The sequence below is a fragment of the Nilaparvata lugens genome, chromosome 4 (genome assembly GCF_014356525.2).
Source record: "Nilaparvata lugens isolate BPH chromosome 4, ASM1435652v1, whole genome shotgun sequence".
In the NCBI taxonomy this organism is placed as follows: domain Eukaryota; kingdom Metazoa; phylum Arthropoda; class Insecta; order Hemiptera; family Delphacidae; genus Nilaparvata; species Nilaparvata lugens.
In genome coordinates this window covers 75,357,179-75,381,657 of record NC_052507.1, presented here as the reverse complement: position 1 = coordinate 75,381,657, position 24,479 = coordinate 75,357,179, and the positions used below count along the sequence as shown (strand labels likewise).

General features: G+C 33.7%; 3 protein-coding genes across 6 annotated transcripts; 1 reads left to right on the top strand and 2 right to left on the bottom strand.

Annotated features, from left to right (window-relative positions):
- LOC111056330 (protein O-mannose kinase) lies at positions 1-5,659 on the bottom strand. Of its 4 annotated transcripts, none has more exons than XM_022343688.2 (2): positions 5,525-5,659; positions 1-2,256 (listed from the first exon to the last, which is right to left on the bottom strand). In XM_022343688.2, exon 2 carries the CDS (start codon positions 1,037-1,039, stop codon positions 152-154), a length of 888 nt encoding a protein of 295 aa, XP_022199380.2. In that variant the 5' UTR covers positions 1,040-2,256; positions 5,525-5,659; the 3' UTR covers positions 1-151. The 4 variants fall into 4 exon arrangements, with proteins under 4 accessions (XP_022199380.2, XP_022199379.2, XP_039282389.1 ...); XM_022343687.2 differs by having other exon boundaries at positions 5,420-5,652; XM_039426455.1 differs by having other exon boundaries at positions 17-2,256; positions 5,420-5,654.
- LOC120348697 (protein FMC1 homolog) lies at positions 1,024-1,618 on the bottom strand. Its single transcript, XM_039426456.1, has one exon. The coding sequence runs from the start codon at positions 1,577-1,579 to the stop codon at positions 1,256-1,258; it is 324 nt and encodes a 107-aa protein (XP_039282390.1). The 5' UTR covers positions 1,580-1,618; the 3' UTR covers positions 1,024-1,255.
- On the top strand, positions 4,884-23,428 carry LOC120351104 (protein lifeguard 1-like). Its single transcript, XM_039427104.1, has 8 exons — positions 4,884-4,940; positions 6,034-6,153; positions 6,391-6,859; positions 16,264-16,436; positions 18,509-18,562; positions 20,599-20,689; positions 23,163-23,288; positions 23,369-23,428. The coding sequence occupies exons 3-8, from the start codon at positions 6,737-6,739 to the stop codon at positions 23,426-23,428; spliced, it is 627 nt and encodes a 208-aa protein (XP_039283038.1). The 5' UTR covers positions 4,884-4,940; positions 6,034-6,153; positions 6,391-6,736.
- Positions 23,429-24,479: the final 1,051 nt, after the last annotated feature.

The window sequence follows — 24,479 nt, the reverse complement described above, 5'->3', positions numbered from 1 at the left end:
AACATTGAAATTTAGATACTTTTGCAACACCTTTTTATTTACATAGGGTTATTCAGAAAAAAGGATGAAACTACAGAAAGCGACTGTACTGCACTATTCACAATTTAGATCTTTACCTTCAGAGCAGTTATATCTCAACAACCATTTGAGTTTACAATTCAGATCTTGACGCAATGAGATCGTACAAGACACGCTTGTAGCCATCGACCAGTTCGTCAGCCGAGGGACGCAGGTTGGGATCCCTGTTCTTGCACTGTTTATGCATCTCGTAGATGCTGTACAAAACAATCTTCGAGTCCTTATGGCCTTCAATGAAATACTGGCACACAGAGGCAGCTTTCCAGATGTCCGTTTTCTCATTGTAGCCAATCACAGACGTTGATTTTTGTTCAGGAGCAACAAAATCTCCAGCCAGCCGCCGAGATCCGCACACAATTGAGGAGTTCAGTTGAACTTGTGGCAGGGCATCCACATCATTCACTATCAATTTCAGGTCGGATGTGACTAGAAACTGACTGAGCAACTTTTCTAAAGTATTCGAGTCACAGGCCACTCTAGTGCCGTATGGACCACTGTGCAACATCTGTAACAACTCGGCGTAGTTGATACACAACTTCAACCGGTTCTCGATTGTATCAACAGAACTGTTTTTCTCCATTAGAGCCAACACGTTCCTAGCATCTCCATTCATATGGTACTCTGTTAGTATGATATTTCGCTCCTCGCAGTAACCTATGAGCTGAGTGACTTTGTCGTTCGGGTTCATCAGTTTCAACATTGATAATCCGGTTTTAAAGTCGTCGTCAAAACCGAACCGATTGGGTTTCATAAGAACTACATTGTAATGCTTCCATTTGGCTAAGTATACGGTTTTTACAAACCCGGAATTCAACTCTTTGACAATTCGAATGCTTTTGATATCGTTACAATCTAGGTAACGATGGCAGGTCAACATGAAGGGGAGCAAAAAACTACCTGCCGGACATTTAGAGGAAAAAACAAAATTCAAGAACAAAACAAATATTACAAACTTTTTCATTTTAATTGAAAGATAACTCAAGTTTCAACCGCAGTAAATTTGAATCGATACAAGTTTAACAAGCTTTATACTTTATGACACTATTTCTTAATAGAAAAAATTTGTAAAGCGTAACTATATCCCAATCAACAGAACATAAGATTTAACCAATGAGAATAATTAAAGACTGTACAGATCAGGTACAATATCGACTACTGAAATGCACATTTCCAACATTTACTTAGCATCATGTGGAAGTTTGAAGCCAACCAAGTCGGCCGTTTGCTTGACTGTGCGTTCACCCTTGCTCAAATATTGACTGTGCAGCTCTTCATACTCTCTCAGACTCCTCAAATAACAATGATAAGACTGTGCCAAGAAGTTCATCTCCTGTTGAGCCTTACACAGCTGTTCATCCGTCACCTTAAAGTTACGGTATTGCTCGAAGATGTACGTCATAACAAGCGACTCCTTCATATTACCTGTTGGACTGCACTTTCTCAACTCTGAAATCAAACCTCTCAAGCCCAAAAGAACGCTTTTCTTAGTTAGAGCACTCATCGTGTTAGCTCAGAGTTTTCCTGTACTCTACTGGTAGGGTATCGTAGTTTGGCTCTTCGTCAAAATCGAAAAAGTCACACGTTAGTTGATCGGTGGCGTTTTCCTCACTGATGCAATGCACCGATAAGTCGTTGAAAACGTCTGAGAATTTGAATTGATTTTCAAGAGAAACTTCCTTAACCAAACACTGCACCCTACAGATATACTTGAATGTTTCTTTCGTTTTTACCGGCGTGTTATCAATGAAATGTTCTATACTGTTACCAAATATCACACACTTCCTCAAACTAGTGATGTCCCAATTTTTCCACAGAAAATTGTTCAATAACTCGTGCGGACAATGTGGAAGGTAAACTAGGGTTGCACTATCAATAGACCTCTTACCAAACTCGTTCACCTCAATCACGTCGAAATCGTAATGTTCAAACAACGTCAAATCGTCTGCTCTGAAGTTAGGATCGTAGATTTGGACTTTGGTGTTGAAGTGTTCTTTCAAGCTGACTAGAAGTCCGAACTGGTATTTTGAGTTGGCGAAGTTTTCAACACTTCCCAGGCCGTAGCACAAGATGTCCTGGAAGGAGTCAAGTTTTTGTTGAGAGAGAATTTTGTGGAGAACTTGAACTAGATTGTCACAGTAGCTCGAACTGCCGACTTCTTCGCAGATCGAAGAGATTCTCCTGCGAACAGAAACCAATCCTATAAGAACTGCATAAGTACTGCAAGACTCGGTTGCACAAAAGTCTATCAAGTTTTAGCCGTGATTGGATGCCACGAGAACCAATCAGAGAAGACCTCTTTTCAATAAAGCCACCTGTAACTTGTTCTCGTGGCATTCAATCATGATTAAAATTTAACAGACTTTCGTGCAACCGGGGTCTCAGAATTCGAATCACAGCACAAAGTAAAAATAAAATTCAATTCATTGTATCTAAGTTCTTATTTTTATTAAGAAATACAATTAAACTGGCAAACTAATGCAAGATGGTTAGAACTTCAACCAGTTTTATTCTCATAAAAATAAAAGAATGTTTCAAATTTAAAAAAAATAGATAATATATTGTTAGACAATGTTACGTTATTTATTAGCTATTACATGGTAGAAATTTTAAAACGTGCTACCATCAAACGCTGATAAGTATTGTCACACATTTTTTTGGATATTAAATCAAAATTTATTTATTCATCTATTCCAAAAAAAAATATAGAAAGGCTCACAGACAAACTCCAGTACAAGCCTTAATGACATATATATGATAGTATAACATTACAATTAACTTATAAAAAAGAAAACAAAATAGAATAATATCGCACTTCATTAAATATTTACGATTCAGTATAACTAATAAGATTAGAAGAGTACAATATTTGGGTTAGATTCCGGAAAGTTAGTAATGGGTAGAGGATGAAAGATACATATAGAAAGAAGAAACAATTTATTGAAAAAAGAGAGTTAGTAGAGCTCAAAAATGATATTTTATTCATCAATTGAGCAGCATAATTTTTCACAAGATTTTTTGAATGTATTGTAGCGGTCATAGAAGGGGTCAAGGAATGGGTTTAGTCTATTGTTCTATCTAGGTAGGAATTGAAATGGTGAGCGCTTCTGACAAACGGTATTTGAAATAGCATTTCAAGTCTTGGTCTATTGCATGGAACAATAGACCAAGACTTGAAATGCTATTTCAAATACCGTTTGTCAGAAGCGCTCATTTTGAAAATTTAACAAATTAATGAAATCTGGCATGTTTGGGTTTATCATTAGCATAATATAGAGTGTTTTTACATGAACTATTAGGTTTTCAACTCTTTGAAATATTTTTGTTATTTCAAACTTGAAGTGGAAAATGGTTATAGTTTACAAGTGAAAAAGCATCTCAAACGGTTTTGTTTGATGTGTGAGTTACTAGTTTGATTTGTGGATGTGCATGCAATATTTTGCCACTATCCACTAGAATATTGGTCATACAGGATGCGGCAGCAAAACTTCCTTTTTTTAAGTAGCTTAAATAAAAATCTTTGTATGGATCTTAAAGTTTGTATTAATTTATTGTAATGTAGACAAATATATAACGTTTTGTTTCAATTAGTTTTGAGTATCAAATAAGGTAGATGACGTACCCCATTCTCCATACACTGAGTAAACCGATTTTTGGCGTTTGTCATGACTCCTGCCAGCTTTGCAGGCGTTATATTAGCAATTTCTTCCCTGATATTGGTTATCAAATCTTGTAAGGTCCTTGGACCTACACTAAACTAATTTGGACCTGCTGCTACTGCAGAAGAAGGCTTTGAGAATCATGTCATTTTCCAGCTTCAGGGATCACTGCAGCCCACTATTTAGTGATTCCAGGACACTCCCAGTGTACAGTTAATATGTATTGAGCTTGCTGACAACGTATATCAAGAGGAATTAGAAGCTTTTAAAGAAGGTGTGATATACACGGCCACAATTCAAGACATGCTACTAGACTGTAAATGCTCCGAAGTCGACTGACAGGGAAGTATAATAGCTTTTATTACAGGCAATACAATTTTTTAACAGCCTTCATAGGAAAATTTAATAAAAACTGAAACTCTTGGTTCTATACCTTGGTGGAAAATAAACTCTTGGTGAGGCCACCCCAATCTCTCAGATCTCTACAATCTCTACAAATCACTGCAGGATTTGTATGAAAAAACACATTTTGGGAGTGAAGCACATCCACAGCACAAACTATGCAGGTTCTTTTACTGTAATCAAAACATTCAGACACTGCCTCCTTGGCAACGACCTCAAGTATCAAGTAAGTTAAAATTGATTTCCTTTTAGATCGATTATTTGTAAAAGGAATTTGACGAGAAGTAACTTGATAAAAATTACTGGCTGGCTGCAAGTCAGTTGCTGTTTCTACTCTCTCCGTTCACTAAGGGCCTCAATGTCAGGTCTTGCTATGCATGGTCTCTACGTACTTCTAAAACTATAACATACGAAATTTACCTTTGAGGCTCCTGATCGTTTATTATATTTTGTAATATGTACTTATTTCCAATACCAATTGAATGAATAAAGATGCTTTGGTGCTTTATTTAATCACTGAAGAAAAAAGTATTGAAGGTTTAAATTTTATTCGAATAATTTAATGTGTGTTGCATTTTTAAAAATACAAAATTTTATGTTATGGTTTTGGAAATTTATTGATTGTGCGGCAAAAATATAAACATTGAATCACGTGTGGCATCATCAAAGTACCGGTAAGTTAGTATATACAATCAGCTGAAATGTTTTTAATTTCTGTAAATGAAAATAAATATATGAAACCTATAAAAAAATGAGAATTAACAATAAATATAGTTAAATCTAATATCTAATGAAGATCAAAAGGTAAGCCTGTTCTTAATAAATATTTTTATTTACATTTTTAATTTATAGGTAATATTAAGGATAAATGTCTTCAAAACAAGTTAAACCTTAAAAGCAAACGTACTGTTGGCGTATTCCATTTTTCATTATGGATAAGTTTTTAAAAGCGTTGATAGGTGATCCGCTATCTTTATGCCTATTTTATGATGGTTTAACATGTAATAGAAAAGTTTCATCCGAACCGCCAAGCTAGAAATAAAGGCCAAGCTAAAAAATTTATGAAAAGCTGCTGTTTGAATTTGAAAGGTGTAAAAATGTCCTATAGGAAATCAGAGAAGACCTGAATCTTCCGTCCTCTATCTCAGGGGTTAGGAATAATGCGGTAGAAAGCAATTAAAACTATAGAAAGAACTATTCTTTCTAAGAACTATAGAAAGCAATTAAAACTTAATTATATGGCAAAAGTCAAATTATTGCAAACAAAAAGATTTATACGTTACCTTAATAAACTAGTAGTGCTATCTTTCCTACGAGATTTCTTTTTCTTTGAAACTAAAACAAAATCTGAACTCATAACAATGAATGATATAATATTTGGTACTTACAACTGATTAAAATGTTATGCGGTAACAAGCATTATAAATTGAAGACAAAAATAATATTAAATCTAAATCAGAAAATTATTAATCCAAATATTGCAAACATAACCTTTCAGGTTGAAGATGTTTTAATTTTTGATTTTCGATATATCGATCTATCGATTTCTGTTCCATATAAGTCGATGTACGAAGTTCGATCCTCTGAAGCAAGATTAAAAATTAGTTGGCGCGATCTTTTCAAAAAGAAATACAAGAAAAAAGCATAATGAATGTGTAGTGTATTAAAAATGAATTATGGTTTACTGGTACTGGTTATTACTGGTTTATAGTTACAAGAATCTGCCAGTAAAGAAATTCATAATATTTATTTTAAAATAATTGATTAATAACTTGGACTAGCTATTATTTAAAATTAATAGTACATAGGTCCAAGTGATTTGATCAGTAATTTTCATAATTGAATGAAGTACGGAAAAAAATAATAAGCTTTTATAATTTAAAATTATATTTAACAGATGGCTAACTGTGATACAAACAATTGTTCCATAGCAATAGATGTTGAAGATGATCATGTTTCAATCAATATGCTTGATGAATCCGCTGGACAGAATGCATGTGGAGATAAACCTTCAAACGTGAGTGCAAATCATATTTTAAAATCAATTTCTGTCCCAAGATTATGCTAATCGGATATACAAGCTACTTTAGTGTGAGGTCTTTAATGAACTTCATACATAGATTGATGATAAATACGGTATTTATTTATCCCAATACAGTACATCAAAAGTTTAAATATGAGGGAATTACAATCTTATTCATTAGCTATCAGACTTTACAAGTGTGAATTTGTTATCATATTTTTAAATTTTCAGATATCTCCAAAAGGAAAGGGTGACAATGAGCGGAGTGTAGGAGGGTCCCTGGGAGATCCTCTGAACAATCCCTCTAAAGATTTGAAAGGAGAAAAAAATCAGCTTCTCCCTCCTTACTCTCAATCACCTGTAAAAGAGTTGAAAACTGACAATGCAGGGAAAGAGACTCAATTATTTGAAAAGAAGCCTGATGTTAATACACCATCAGATAATATACTGAAAGCATCTGAACCTCAACAAGGATATCCTGGAGGCTATCCACAAGGAGGAGGTTATCCACAAGGTGGAGGTTATCCACAAGGTGGGGGATATCCACCACCAGGAGGATATCCACAAGGAGGAGGTTATGGCGGAGGAGGATATCCACAAGGAGGAGGCTATCCCGGGGGGAGGATATGGACAAGGATATCCACAAGGAGGTTACGGTCCCTATCCTCAGGGTGGTTACCCCCAACAAGGCTATCAGCCAGTAAGTCAGCATATCATTTATTTGTTTTAGATGAATAATTCTATAAATAATTGAAAATATATTGCATAATATTATAAAAGTATATACCTATTACCTATAAATTAAATGGTAAGGTTTCGCCGCAACGCAATTTATATTATTATTGTTATTCAAATCAATAATGTTAGGGCCATCAAGTCACATGAAGCTTTTTTATGCTTTTTCAGACCAGTCTGTAGGCAGGAAGCTCTTCATTGGCTGATTATCAGCTGATTCCCGAACGCCAACCCTATCAGTCAATCTGAGATTTCTGCCCTGCCGACTCATCTAAAAAAAACTGCTCGTGTGGTTTGGCCCTTATGTATCAGTGACAATTAACAATCCGATCTCAGAACAACTTATAAGATAACACCTCAAAAAGCGACGACGTTATCAAAATTTATGGTACATGAATAGTAAACATTATAAAATGCTTGTTTACAATCAAATATGGGCTATTCATGATGACAAAACAGTTTCACAAATAATGACTTATGAAATTTTTTTTTTTTTTTAGGATTACGTCCTAAAGACTCCAGTCATGGAGTATAAGACAAGTCATGTTATTACATAATAATTCTAACACTAAGTAGTTCAACCTAGTTTAGGTTTGAAAGGAATTCTTGTACACTATAAAAAGCTCTATCAACTAAATATTTTTTAATTTGTTTTTGAAAATCTTCAAATCATCATTACTTTTCAAGATTTGAGGTAGCTTGTTATAAAATTTCCTACCAATATATCTGGTTTTTGTTCAAAAACCTACTATTGTGGCCCATTATTGATAATCTGCTCTGTTTCGCGTATTATACTCATGAACATCTGAATTCTGGATCACACCACTCGTTTTCACATGCATTACAACTTCATATACATACAAAGATGGCACAGTTATAATAGACCAAGCTTTTTAAATAAAGGCCTACAAGAGTCTAACCTATTCACTTTCTCTATACATCTGAGTGCCTTCTTTTGAATCTTAAACACCCTGTCCATATTTTGTTGAGATGAATTACCCCATACTAGATTACGTCCTAAAGACTCCAAATACTAAAATACTAAATAGCTAAAATAGCAAATATACTAAAATAGCATACCTAATATGAGATAGTATAAGTCCATGGTAAGCAGTTAACAGTAGTTTTTTATCATTCAGCCTAGCAAGCTGCCGCAGGACAAATACCCCAGATGATATCTTTTTACATATCCTCTCAATGTAAGGATGCCATGTTAATTTCCTGTCCAATAAAATTCCCAAGAATGCTACTTTCTCTTCTTGGTCTAATTCATTTCCCTCTACAAACACATTTATTTCTCTATCCTCTACTGAATTATAACTTTTGAATTGTAGGAACTGACATTTCTTACTATTTATTGTTAATTGCCTTTGCTTCAAGAATTGGACAATTGACTGTACTCCAGTAAAAGCATTTATTTCTAGACTATCTATAAATAATTGTTAAAGATAAGCGATGTGTCATCAGCAAACAACAGAGCTCTGTGATCTTTTAACTCTTTTGGTAATTGGTTCACATACAACAGAAACAGTAAGGGACCCAGAATTGAGCCTTGAGGTACTCCAGCCTGGACCTCCAGTTTTTGAGATTTAATTTTTACTATTTCATTCCCATCCACCTTGGTAAGCTCAACACACTGGTTTCTACCTATGAGATATGATTCAAACCATTTTAGTTCTACACCTACAGTTTTTAGTATTTCCAATAATATTCTATGGTTCACACAATCAAAAGCTTTGGATAAATCAAGAAATATTGCGGCTGCCTTCTCACCTGAATCTATATATCTATTAGTCTTTCAACAAGGGATACTATTGCAGTCTTAGTAGATTTCCCTTTCTGGAACCTATGCTGTTCATCACATATGAAATTAATTTCTTCCAGGTGCATCAATAGCCTATTTAAAACTACTCTTTCAAAATTTTACTTATTACATTTAGGATACTAATGGGTCTATAATTTTCAACTCTTTCAGAATCACGCTCTTGAAAATTGGCAAAATTTTTCCTTGTTTCAGATCATCAGGAAAATACCTGCTCTAGTGAAGTATTAAGGAGATGCAATAAAGGGTCCAGTAATTCATTTTCACATTCTTTTAAATTTTGCTTGAGACCCCATCCAATCCTACTGTTTTTTTGTTATTCAAATTTTTTATTATTCTTGACAACTCATCTCTTGATAATGGATGAAATTTAAATACCTTTTCAATTGGCTCAGCATTTAATGTAGTTGTATTATAAGTATTAGTGTTCAGTGACTTTTGGAGATTATATGCAACCTGTTGATAATACTTATTGAAAAAGTTACAAATGTCTGTACTATCATCCATATAATTTCCATGTTCATCGATTATCCTAGGGACATTAGTAACTGTATCTTTTTGAGCTGCTCTCCTATTTCTATTAATTACCTCCCAAACAGCAGAGTTAAAATTGGTACTAGTTGTTAATATTTCAGCTGTTTCTTACACTTAGCTTTCCTCACTTCTTTTGCATAGTTTTTCTTTAGACATTTGTATTTGACTTCACTCGGACATCCCCACTAATTTAAATTCCTCATAAGCTTCCCTAACAATATTTCTTGAGTAAGAATATCTTCAGTATCCATCATACTTTGTTTAATTTACTTTTTACTTTGACTTTTTTTATTGGACAGCATACACTAATGTGAATCTTAGAGTATCAATGAATTGCTTATATTTGTAATTAGGTTACAACTGTTATAAACACTACCGTAAACCGGGGTGAAGTCGGACACTTTTTCAGGTTTTTTAATATTTAAGTGGTTTATATTAAAATGATCATTTTCATACTTGGAATATAAAATCTACTGTTCTTCCCGGTGCTTTCTATCCCATTTTCATATTTGTACACCAACCCGTTTTTTTTTTTAAATCCCAAATTGTGTCCGGATTCCCCATGGGTTGGGGGAAGTCGGACACAGGTTGTTTTGCATTTATTTCCGAATTCTGATGACACTAGGGGCTATTTCGGACACATATTTTCGTTAAAAAAAAAACAGAAAACCCTTTAAAAATAATTAGAAGCATTTATCCATAAAATTCACTATTGAAATTTACTATAATGCAAAATCAATAATGCAAAAAATCAAAAATACAATCAGATAATATGAAGGAATGAATTGAACACAATCAGATAATATTAGTATACATTCTTAATATTTACAAAGTCTTCTAGTCCAGGGAACATGAACTTTTCTCTACGCAGTTTTTGGGTTTCAGTTTTGTTATGATTGATCCCAGTGACACAGTTTCAATGTCTGGGATATCAGGAAAACTGAAAGTAATCTCCTTTTTTCCATCCTTCTTTCTTAAAAATCGAATTTCATATTCGGTGTTCTCTGTATCAAGGATGTTTTCGATTCTTCCAACATAAACTTTGTCCGGTTATCTTCTTGTGTCACGAATTTAACAAGGACGAAGTCACCTTCAGCCTTGTGCTCATCAGGGATGTCGACCAGCTCTTCATGGGAGGTGCCAGCATCACTTTCTTCAGACTCAGATGCAAAGATTCCTTCCTCTTCAGCCATAACAGTTTGCAGGACGTTATTGTCGGTGTCATTATTCAAACATGTTGTTGTGATGCTCTGCCCTGGATGGACAGTCACGCGTTCCCACGACTTTTAGGAGTGTCACCTTTTCGTGTCTCCTCCAACTTTTCTCTTAGAGCATCGCACCAATTTGGTGAAGTATCATCTGCTTGCTTAGGTAGCTTCTTGAGCACCTCCTCTTTGTCTAATGGGATTAGACCAGTAGCCCTAAATCCAGCAATGATGTTCGCTCGAAGTTTGTCCCCCATGGATTCTATAGCTTCACGCAAAAGTCTGGGGAACACAGATTTTTGCACAGCACCTCTGTTCCTCTTCTTCCACTCTCCTAATGTGCTACGCCAGGCAGCTTTCATGCTTCTGAAAACTGCAACATCCAACGGCTGGAATAAGTGGGTAGAATTTGGCGGAAAGAAAACAAAATCAATGCCATTCAGCTTACACAGTCTTATAACCACAGCTGAGAAGTGACTGGCTAGGTGTCACCAATCAACAACTTTCTCCCCACTTTGTCACGAAAATAGACGAGGGCCACCGTGATGAACCATTCCTCGAACAGGCGCATGTCAAACCACCCACTCTTGCTACATCCATATCTCATTCCTGGGAGACCACCCTCTATCCAGGTGGGGTACAAAAATTGAGATTTGTACACAGTGAATGGTGGCAGTAGATCACCCCTCCCATTTACTGCCATCATAACACTAGTGGAGCTTTTAGAGTGGTCCATTATTCTTTCTGGACGGCGGCAGCCTCGACGCACAATTACTTTTTTGGATCCGGGGTCATCGGAAAAATTTGTTTCATCGAAGTTCACCCAATTTTCAGGTGGAATTGCAGCACTTCCTTCAGGCTCAAGAGTTTTGTCTAAGTGTTCAAAATAGCTTTTTACTGCCTCAGCATCAACTGCTGCTCTGCACCTCTTGATGTTCTCCGCGAACCTATTGGTCAGTTGGGGGTGTCTTTTTAAAAAATTCCAAGTCCAATCCTCTCCAGGCCTATTGTCTTTGAAACGCTTCACTACCCTACCCTCCCGGTTCAGAAAAGACTGCACAACATCTTTCACGTCTGCAGCGTGTAGTGGGTAACCCCACTCTGCACATACAAGGAGTCCATCCATCAAACATTGTTCATCATTGTTTGACAAAACAGGTTGTCCCCCCGGTTTACGATGCATTTGTCCTGAACGGCTTCTTTTCAGATAATCTGATAGCGTAGACCTTGGGACCCCATGTTTCTCTGCAGCTTTACGTATCGTTAGTAATCCAGTCTTCACCTCTCTTACAGCTTTTAGAAGTGATTCTTCACTATATTTCTTGTGGCCAGTTGGCCCAAGGACTGGCTTATATTCCTTGTCATGTTGAAAACCCTTAAAAAAAAAGAATTTTGTCAATGCCTGAACTACACAATATTGACATGTTGTACTCCACAAAAATATTTTTGCCCCCCCCCCATTTTAAAAAAGTAGGTCACGGTACGCCTCCGTACCACTAAGCTAATAATAATGAAACATTACACTGTAACTCATTTTATCTAAACATAAAATAATGAAAAAGTTCACAATATTGGCATGTTGTACCCCTTTCAAGAAAAAGTTATTCTACTCCCCCCCTCCCAACAATAAAAGTTGATCACAGTACACCTCTGTACCGACATGCATAGAATAGGTAATAAAAATGTAGGTACACAATAATGCATTAGCTAAACATAAAATAATGAAAAACTACACAATATTGGCATGTTGTACACCCCTTCACTCATAAAACATTTTGCCCCCCCCCCCCAAAAAAAAAGTTTGTCACGATACCGTATCTGTACCGCAATGCATAGAATAATGAAAAATTACGTTTGTTTTGACATTTAAACTTTAAACACCATTTTACAACCATTCTTGGCATGTCCGAATTCGCCCCTGAAAAGTGTGACTTTTCAGTATTTATTATAAAAAAATACTAAAAAGTCGAAAACATAGAATGTGAAAGTTTGGTTATGTAGTTGAGAATATGTATTATCGAAGAAAAATAAGTGCAAGCTTCAACTTACTTGATATCGATGATTTGTGGAGGTTTTGATCAATATAAATGTAAATCAATATTTTTGGCACTTCAAATTTCTATTTATTCACTCGAAATATCACGTGTGTTGGTTCTTAAAACATGTAAACAACATTCAACAGCTTACTGCCTTCTCGAGTCACCACTTTTTGAGGTTATATCGAGTGTCTAATGCCTCCAAATTCAAAATCAGTAGACGCGGGTAGCTCTGTCCGACTTCGCCACAGTAGTCCGAATTCACCCCGGTTACGGTACTCCAATTTCTTGAAGCAGTTCTGCTTCAAACAATTTATATTTCCTAGCTCATATTGCTGAATTCTTTCACAAAAGTTTTTTTTTCTGCTTGGATTCTGGCCTGCAACTTAACATCTAAAATTTGATAGTTATGATCTGATAGATCTGAGCTACCTAACCTGACATTACAACCTTCTATATTTGTGAGGATATTATCAATAATTGTCTGTGAAGTTCGAGTTAATCTTGTATATTCGTGGACCTTAATTTCTAAATTATTCATATTAATAATATCTCTAATATCCTCTGTCATTTTATCCTGCCTGGCAAAATCGGTATTGAAATCTCCTACTACTATAACATTTGTGAAACGAGCGGTTGTAATTTCCAAAAGTGTATGGAGCAGCTCACAAAATTTTTGCCAGTCTCCATTGGTGACCTATAGATACCTAACACTGCTACCTCAAATCGATCATCAATTTTTAACCTTAGTCCCGTCACCTCTAAATCCATCTCAACAGAAAATCTCTTAACAAAATCCAGTTCATAAGTTTGGGTAGTTAAGCATTGCTAGTGAATATACATACACACCACTTCTATGAGCTATTCTACAAAATTTGATCTCAGTGAATAGCCTGGAATCCTAACTTGATTTATTTCCTTTATTTTTAAGCCATGCTCTGTGAAAATAACAATGTCAGGATCCTCCTGTTTAAGAAATACTTCTAATCTGTCAATTTTGTTGCGAAGATACTGAATATTTTGATGATAAATACTAAAAACCTTACCATCTTGTGCTACTCTATCTCTAGCATTTGTAGCTATTTCCCTTCCCTGTTTTGAGCCAATTTACTAAAAAATCGTTATTTGTTTTTTTGACTGTTTTAAACCAGAGGATTGCAAACGGCTTTCAATCAGCTCTGCCAATCTATTACAAAAGATTACTTTGCCAGATCGATTAGATGCAACCCATGTTTAGTGAAGTTATGTCTTTTCAGCCTTTCATTTAGAAAACAAATCCCCAGTTGTTTAGAATTCTTATTTTTTAGGCTGTTGATTGTATTATGGATTGATTGTTTGTCGAATGATTGCTTCATTTAATTCTGGCCTATCAAACCTATTAGGAATAGTACTTTTATTAGGTTGTTTTTTTTGCTGAGTGGCACAATTTCCTTGATTTTTTCTGTTACTTGAGGAAGATGATTCAAGTTAGGTTCATTTATATTATTTGAGCCACCCAGTACAATTAGATACTAAAACTAAATACTAAAATACTAAATTAAATACTAAAAACTGTAGGTGTGAATGGTATAGAACTAAAATGGTTTGAATCATATCTCATAGGTAGAAACCAGTGTGTTGAGCTTACAAGGTGGATGGGAATGAAATAGTAAAAATTAAATCTCAAAAACTGGAGGTCCAGGCTGGAGTACCTCAAGGCTCAATTCTGGGTCCCTTACTGGCTGTTTTGTATGTGAACCAATTACCAAAAGAGTTAAAAGATCACAGAGCTCTGTTGTTTGCTGATGACACATCGCTTATCTTTAACAATTATTTATTGATAGTCTAGAGAAATAAATGCTTTTACTGGAGTACAGTCAATTGTCCAATTCTTGAAGCAAAGGCAATTAACAATAAATAGTAAGAAATGTCAATTCCTACAATTCAAAAGTAAATATAATTCAGTAGAGGATAAGAAATAAATGTGTTGTAGAGGGAAATGAATTAGACCAAGAAGAGAAAGTGCATTCTTGGGAATTTTATTGGACAGGAAATTAACATGGCATCCTTACATTGAGAGGATATGTAAAAAGATATCATCTGGGGTATTTGTCCTGCGGCAGCTTGCTAGGCTGAATAAAAAAACTACTGTTAACTGCTTACCATGGACTTATACTATCTCATATTGTATGATGTTTAGTATATTTGCTATTTTAGCTATTTAGTATTTTAGTATTTGGAGTCTTTAGGACGTAATCTAGTATGGGGTAATTCATCTCAACAAAATATGGACAGGGTGTTTAAGATTCAAAAGAAGGCACTCAGATGTATAGAGAAAGTGAAAGGTTAGACTCTGTAGGCCTTTATTTGAAAAGCTTGGTCTATTAACTGTGCCATCTTTGTATGTATATGAAGTTGTAATGCATGTGAAAAAGAGTGGTGTGATCCAGAATTCAGATGTTCATGAGTATAATACGCGAAACAGAGCAGATATCATATAATGGGTCACAATAGTAGGTTATGAACAAAAACCAGATTATATTGGTAGGAAATTTTATAACAAGCTACCTCATATCTTGAAAAGTAATGATGATTTGAAGATTTTCAAAAAAACAAATGAAAAAATATTAGTTGATAAAGCTTTTATAGTGTACAAGAATTCCTTTCAAACCTAAACTAGGTTGAACTACTTAGTGTTAGAATTATTATGTAATAACATGACTTGTCTTATACTCCATGACTGGAGTCTTTAGGACGTAATCTTAAAAAAAAAAAAAAAAAAAAAAAAAACATTTTCATCAAAGTCTTTAGTTTGTTCCCTAGCTGACTCTACAACTGCATTATTTGATGCACTTGGCTTGAAAAAACATTGGACATCAAATTTATTTTTCAATCTTTTATCAAGGAGATCACTGCAATCACGTCCAGACTGGACGCAGTAGCAGAACTCTCCCTTTCCTATCTTTATTCCCCTCAGCTATATTTTGGGTTGCTGTCTTCAAAACCTCACTGTACGTTTTATTTCGACCATTTTCAGAGCATTTCCCATCATTTAGGTTAGATTCTATTTTTTTGCATTTGGACGGAGGTTTATATATACAATTAGTATTATCAAATTTAGATTTTAGTTTCTTTATTTCCTCCGACATAGACTACATTGATTTTTTAGATTTAGTATTTCTTTTTTATGGTCTTCATCTTGTAATTTTATAATCAGTTCCAAAGAGTTAATTTCTTCTACCATCCCTAACCTTTCTTCCTCAGACGTTTTTAGAGTTACTTCTAATTGGTTTTTTAAATTAGTGTGGCTACTTTGTAGTTGAGCAACTTTTTCGGCTAAAGTAGTTTGAGGAACTGGGGAAATGAGGAAATGCACAGTAAGGTACCATAGAGTAAAGATAGAATAAGAAAATATACCATGTTTTTAGGTATTTTATGTTCCAAATTTCAAGCCGTTTTTTGTTATCACAAGCCGATTTCTGTCTATTATATTACTATCTATTTATTACTGTTTTGCTCTTGTGAGAGTGTAAGAACGGCACAGTATGAGAGACTACAAGCGTCATATTCATTAAAAGGACTAGAGTTAACAGAGAAATTTAGAACATAAACGCCCAGTACCGTGGGATATCTTCTTATGCTATCTTTCGTATGAGATAGTACATAGTGAAGTAACAGTAACTGTTTATACATTCTAACTCTTTATACAGTAACTGTAGTTCATCAGTCTCACTATCAATTTTCATAAATTTCCGTTTTAAGAAATTAAAAGCATGAATAACTTTTTATGCAGAATCAAAATATCGGCCCCTATCGTATGGCTCGACAAGATGGATTCTATGATGAAGAAACGTATGAGGCTTTCTCCGATGAAGACGTGAGGAGGGATTTTGTCAGAAATGTCTATTCTGTACTATCTCTGCAACTGCTATTCACGACTGCAATGATTGCCCTGTTTACATTTAGGTAAGAATGGTTGCCCATCAGAACTAAATTATTACAAAGCAAGAATTCCATGATTTTGTTTATTTTAGGAAGGGTATGTTCTAATATTGTTCCTATTTATTTTATTGGAGATTTGAAACAATTTTTGTTCAGTAACAATAATTTTTGTTCAATGTTGTTTTCCATCACGAACTGCTTATTATTAAATCACTTTTTGCTTTTAGAAAAAACGACTAGCAGTCAGATATTTTACAATAAATGAATTAATCACTCACTGTGACAACTTGTTGTCACAGTGAGCGATTAATGCTTTTATTGTAAAATATGTGAGTGATTAATTCATTTATTGTAAAATATCTGACTGCTAGTCATTTTTTCTAAAAGCAAAAAGTGATTTAATAATTTTTGCTCGTTTTGCTGGGGGATTATAGCGTTGATTGACTCCTGCTGATATATTTATATCAAAATACCTAATGACATCATATTTTTGTTGATTGTATTATTTTATAATATCGGGGCACCGAGCTTCGTTGGTTACGGTACTTTTATTTATTTAAAAAGAATAGAATTTTATTGGTCATAAAATATTCACATGAATACATGGACTTCGTCAATTTTTTAACACCAAGTAAGTCAAAACAAACACAAAAGCACTACAATCAGTATCAGTGCAATACAATAAAATAGCATGAATCACATAAAACAATAATTCCAATCTATTCTAAAATAATCACGTACGTTGTACAAACATTCATCAATTAACGCTGCTTTCAATATTTTTTTAAATTGTGTGCAAAAGTGAGTACTTTCAAGTGGTCAGGTGTGGAGTATATGATTTGATAGATGTGAAGTGCCAGTTTCTTTGTGATTTAATAAGACTGTACAACGGAATTCTCTAACAGTAAACAGAACACAATTATTCTCTAGAATGATCGTGTTTATATTTCACAGCTGGCTATACTTCATGAATTTCGGGGATGCGATATTTTGATTTTTCTCATCCTCACTCGCTTACTCTCTTTTTTACTATCTACAGATGTTTCAGCCAAGAATGAATAGCCCTTTTAATGTTGTTCAGCGAGTTTTCCCAAGGATGAGACCTAGTGCAATCGAATTGTTATATCATAAACCTTCTATGTTCCAAATTTCGTAAAAATCGTTAGAGCCGTTTTCGAGATCCGTTGAACATAAATATAACCCATAAACCACATAACCATATATATGTATATATATACATATATACAGAAATTGCTCGCTTAATATAATTGGATATTATATTCATCCTTTTTATTTCGCTATATTATTATATGATCATGTAGTATTATTATACAATGTCACACATTATAATGGGATGATGCTAATACGAGAATGTAATGAAATCATGTCGTGTAACATTTAAAATTATTGTAAAATTATAAATTCTATTGTAACCATGTTACCAGCATAGGCGACAAGCCGAGTAACAGTTTAAAAATAAAGTCTTTCTATTTCTTATTATGTTATATTGCTCTCAGTTCGATTATCTTATGTTCCTATAGGATTTGGTAATTTAGATACAAGCGAAACGGAGCAAAAATCAATTTCGAAAAATTACTGAGACTTTCCAAAATTATTGTTATTTATTGATTTTTCCAACAACGAAATACAACTTTCCATAGCAAGATCATATTTTAAGCCAATTCAAAACTGTATCCAAGAATAAGTTTTAATTCGATTGTGTTAACTATGTTCCTAAAGGATTTGGTGATTTAGATACAAGCGCAACGGAGGAAAGATCAATTTTGAAAATTATCACCAATGAGACTTTATTCCAAAGTTATTTATTTATTGGTTTTTCCAACAATGAATGTCCACTTTCCATAGCAAGATCATATTTTAAGCCAATTCAAAACTGTATCCAAGAATAAGTTTCAATTGTATGCTTGAAACTTATTTATAGGCTTCTCAGTTAGTTGTTAAGCTCATCTGATTTGATAATTTTTCTGTATGTTGAAGTTTGAAACAGATTAGTCTATTAATTACAGTCAATCAAATTTTAGTGGACAAAAACTCTGTATGAATGAACATCAACTATATTAAAAAATTTTTTGCAGCGATGAGGTACAGGAATGGGCACTTGACAACCTTTGGGTCATGTGGGTTGGCATGTGAGTAGATCCTATTTTCAAATTATGAAACATTTTAACAATTTGATTTTTTTCTTATTGCTAGAGGTCCACGTTATAATGGCAGTGGAGAAAGATAGGAGAACAACGTTGCCGATCCTCACTATCTTGTCAATGCCTTCTTGCCGGTAGCTGATACAGTTTTAATATTAATTGTTCATTCTCGTTTAGAATAATCATTCATATTTTATTAAGCAACTAATTATATTTTTAAATAATTTCATAATAAGATGAAATATTTCGTTAATAATTATTAATTGCACATTTTTAAAAGCCGATCTGGGCAACAGAGCAAAGCGAGAGAGATAAACGCTATCCACTTTGTTGAATGATAGACAATGATAGCAATACCATTGCAATCAAACACTGCATTATAACGTGGACCTCGCATAGGTAGCTTAATTCTTGATCTTGAATTACTACTTTTTTCTAATTACACATTTCCAAAAATATAAATAATTTGCAAATGCTATAATTTAATGTCTACAAATAAAATAATAAATTATTTACTTGCTCCTCATCTCCTCTGTAGTAACAGCTTCACCTATATATTCCTCAATATTTTTATGTTCAAAATGATATAAAAATATTTTATTCTTCATAATTTTTTTCCTCTCTTAGTATTGGGGCGCTACTCCTACTGGCGGACAAGTTCTCACTTATGCCAGTAGATTTCCACCAAGCTTATGCTATCTATTTGAAGTGTTGAATAATAATGTAATGATAATCCTCAATCCATTCAGTTTGATTGTGCATTAAAACTCTTACCGTACTAGTTAGGAATGAAAGTATTAATGCTATTATTGTTCAATTTATTATTTTTTAGTAAGGAATGATATTTTTGACTTGATTGTGGTGAATTGCATTTGTGTTTTATAGTTAAATGTTTGTACCTATTGTGTGGAAATAAATTTGAATTTGAATGTGAAACATGGGGGGAATTATGTGTAGCATCTAACAGTAGACTACTAGTGGATCTATTCTTTGAAAATTGGGATTTTGTGGAATGTATTCTTTTTCAGTTGAAAATAAGTTCAATACAGTACTGAGTGAGTATTGTCTATGAAGCAATGTTCAGTGTTGTACTATTGTACCATAAATACTTTTAAATTTCCATCTTGGTATCAATATTGTCACCTGGTCATATGGGACATATATATGAATCATATATTTATCTCTTATTGATCAGGATTTTAGAGTTTTAAATTAAAAGTTTAATGAACAGTTTTTTGTCTTTGAACAATCATTGTCATCGACAGAAAGATTGTTTATTTTATTTGTTGTCAATATTAACGTTAGCTTCTCTCTGTTTCTAATAACAAACGTGCCGCTTGTCCGACAGATAGAAATATGTACTTGAGGTGGCTTTCATGTTTGGCATTGACTGAGTTTATATTAATACCCAAAATTTAGCTTTTGGGGCAGAGCTCGTTCGTGAGGACTGTGAGTAAAGTCCGGTTGATCCAGTGAAAAAGGCTAGACTTCGTTTCGTTTTATAATACAGTTATTCTGTCACAGATCGGGTAGTTTAAAAATAATTGTATTATTAAGGGAGACGGGGGTTCTGAACCTATTCATTGGTTCAGTTAATTTTTGTTTTTTTAAATACTGACTGTAAGTCGCGATTAACCAGTGAATGCCAAGGGGGATCCATCTTAAAGGTAGGTGATTACTGGATAAGATCATTGTTCTTAATTTTCATAACCACAAAGATTGAATCATCATTAGCAGCAAACGAGTAGTTTCCACATTAATTTCATTTTAATGTTGTGTTTGTATATATATTTATATTTTACCTTTTTGGAATAGAGAAAAATTAATATTTATCATGTAAAACCGAAAGATACCAATTAATTAAAGTTCTAGTTATTCTGTTCTCTTTTGTTATCATAGTTCGTTTCCCACCTTACAATATGTGTATAATATTTCAATTCTCCCACTGCTCTAATTTTAAAATCACGAATTAATATGATTAGAATAGAAATTTTTATGAATTAAATTTATTTTTCTTCTTTCAGGGGTGTATTCCTGTTCTCCTATTTGGCTCTAGTGTGCTATGAAAGCGTACGAAGATCTTTCCCTATGAACTTTATATTCCTTGTTTTGCTGGTAAACCATTACTGTAATACAATCAGATTTGTATCAAAGTTTTCAAGGTTACTGATGATCAATCATCAAAATGATTGAGAAAAATCTTTAGTTTGAGCAATAATTTTCATCTAGTAACAATCTTCAAGGGTGACCGCTTGAGCCAACTTCTCTGAATATGATTCATGAGTTGTAAAATTGCTTTTACAGTGGTTCGGAACCCACTTAAGGGGTCCATTCATCTCTCATTATCATCTGTTTAATTAATACATATATTTGTAGAAATTACTGAGATATTGCAATTATTCAAATGCTAATGAATTAATTATTAATAAACGAACATCCAAATTAAATGCTGTGATTCACCCCGAAGACTTCTGCTACCGTACCGTACTGCAAATATTTACATCAGGATAAACAGCTAAACAGTCAGCTTCCCGGGCTGACAAATAATTTTTAAATAGTAGCGCTCATCGAATTTCCATCTAGCTGTTTACCGTGTTGTCAATATTTGCAGTAGCAGAAGTCTTCGTGGTTAATTACAGTATTCAATTTGGATTCTCGTTCAATAATAATAATGATTAACAGTATCTGAAGTGGAAAAGGCTACAGTTGACAGTACCGTACTCACTTGAGGATTTTAGGACCACCTAAGGGGTCCATTCATCTCTCATTATCATCTGCCTAATTAATATAATATATTGGTGGAAATTACTGACATATTGCAATTATTCAAATGCTAATGAATTAATCATTATTATTAAACGAAAATCAAATTTAAATGCTGTAATTCACCCCGAAGAATTCTGCTACTGCAAATATTGACAAAAGGGTCAACAGCTAGATGGAAATTTCCATCTGTCAATATTTGCAGTAGCAGAAGTCTTCGGGGTGAATTACAGCATTTAATTTGGATTCTCGTTTAATAATAATAATAATTAATATATATTGAATGAAAATCCTCTTACTGTTTTTCTAGCGACTTATGCCCTCACTATCTATGAATTTAAGTTTCTTAATTAGTTTGTCCATGGGATAGGCCTACTCCCTTCTGGTAAAGTTCTATGGATGGTATGAAATTTACCTTATCATTAATTTACTGAGGTAAACGCTCCTATAGTGTGGTCCACCTTATAACGGCAGTGGATAAAGATAGATGAATAGCGATGCTGATTCTCTGCATTAATTAATTATATTTCTACAGTGTCAAAAGCATAATTTTCATCGTTATGGACCTAGAAAAGGATTGTATCACCGGCTTTGTCGAATGATAGACAAGGATAGCAAAACAAAGTTGATCAAACACTGTCATTATAACGTGGACCTCACTATATGAACCTTCATCGTCTAGCCTTTCTTGAAGCCATCAAATATAAATAGTTTTTTGATAAAATTTGTTGAATGAGATATGATATTGTGGAATTTCCACATGATTGAAAAAACACTGTTTTATTTTTGTCACATCAACATTAACTTTGTTGTGGTTCAGACACTGTGTTACTTGTAAATATTTGCAAAACACTCACTTTTCTTGGAGTATTGAGGAAAGCATTTCAATCCTGAGGAGGAGCTTCATCAGCCTCAGTTCCTCAGCTCCTCCTCAGGAGTGGAATGCATTCTTCAACACTCCAAGAAAAGTAAGTGTTTTGCAAATATTTACAAGTACCGTAACACAGTATCTGAACCACAACAAAGTTATTATATAGTGTTTCGTCATGGAAAGCAACATCAACATCTACCTCAATTTCAGGCTGCTTATAAAATAAAACTGCGTTTCTTCAAATATTTTAAACAGGAATAGGTTGTGGTGGGGGTTGGTGGATACGGTACTCAGTGAGGCGGTAATTTTGAACTATTGAACCGCCTCACTAAGTATCCACCAACCCTCACCGCAACCTATTCCACCACCTTCATCCCTTACCACACATAACCTTGTCATGTGAGTAAATTCCCACAGTCTGATGATGACCAACAACAGGTCGAAACGATCGTCACTACAAAACTAAGTGCATTTTCACTTCAAAAGTGTTTTTTAAAATTCAAGTTTAATTTTAATAGTGAAAAAGTATGGATATACAACAGAGTAATCAAATATTTTCTACTTTTTCTACAAACGGCACTTAAAAATCGTTAAATTTGTTGAATAGGGAATTGATATTGTGGAATTTTTCCATAATTGAAAAAAAACAGTTTTATTTTTGTCACATCCACATTAATTTTAGGTCACTTATAAAATAAAACTGGGTTAATTTCTTCAAATATTTTCTACTTTTTCCACAAAAGGCGCTTAAAAGTCGTTAAATTTGTTGAATATTAATTGATATCGTGGAGTTTCTTCATAATTGAAAAAACAAAGTTTTATTTTTGTCACATCTACATTGATTTCAGGCTGCTTATAAAATAAAACTGCGTTTTTTCAAATATAATTTTCTACCTTTTCCACAAAAGGCGCTTGAAAGGTGATCATTTCTATATTAGTTTCCTCATGTTGCAGACAGTGGGAATGTCATTCATAGCATCTTACGCTACCCTCCAGTACGGAACTAGAATAATTCTCATCACCGCAGGTCTCACGTGTGCAGTGTGCATCACCGTCACTATTATTGCATGTGTCTGTCCGGTGAGTGATTCCTCTTTCGAATTCAAATAAATTTATTGCCATAAAAGTACCTAATAATTGCATACAAATTTATGGAATAGATATATTCTCAATTGCAATATGGCACTACCGGCAAAGAACAACTTGTGCGCCGGCAGTGAGTAAGATCAACTATGATAAACGAAAAAGAAAAATAGAGCTTATTATGTAAACAACTAAACTATTTTCTATTTTACCACTAATCTCTTCCACCATAATTTTTGTACTCCACACTTTCCGGGGTCGCTAATTATATTAATAAAGCAGAAATTAGTTCATTTTATATTCAACAGAATATTATTTGTTGGATGATTATTTTTTTCAAAAATTCAATGTAATCCAAAATAATGATAATTCTCCTCTGAAAATGATAAATATCCGTCCCGACAGGAGTTTCACCTCACCTGATTAATAGTAGTTTATATTAATTTCATTATATTAATTCATTCATTTCATTTATCAATACAATAATTACAAATTATGTAGTAATGATTGGGAGATAACAGCCCTAAACTGCTCTTCTCCCTTACCTCTTACATTATGCATATTCTTTAAGAGAAGGAATAGATATCATACATATAATAAATATATGGTAACTTGGAAGATATATATCATCATAAATAAATTTTGAATGAAAAAGACTAAGAAATTGTCAAAAACAGACAGATTTATTGATACTTAGAAAAACCTGTTTCGGTTATTACACCATTGTCAATCTCTGATAAACTCTGATAAGAGTCAGATAAGATATCAGAGATTGACAATGGTGTAATAACCGAAACCGGTCTTTGTAAGTATCAATAAATTTATTTATTTATTTATTAGAACAGTCACAAACACGATATTTGGAAAGAGAAACAGGCAATTGCCCAAAACTTCTTAAATTCCTTGATTTTGGCACATAAATAGTCCAAAGTGAGGTTAAGTTTAAAATTTCTGTTTTTTGTGGTTTTTTGACAATTTCTTAGTCTTTTTCATTCAATATGAATAATTACCACAATATCAATTCTCAACTACACAGAAATAAATATATTTTGTTAATTGAGAAAATTAGGCTATAATAAATAGTAGGTTAGATTACAACGCCTGCTGTCAATGCTGGGCTTCAAAAAAATGATTTAGGAATCTCCTGTTTCAAGTAAATTGAGATGAAAGGCAATACCATACAAGATA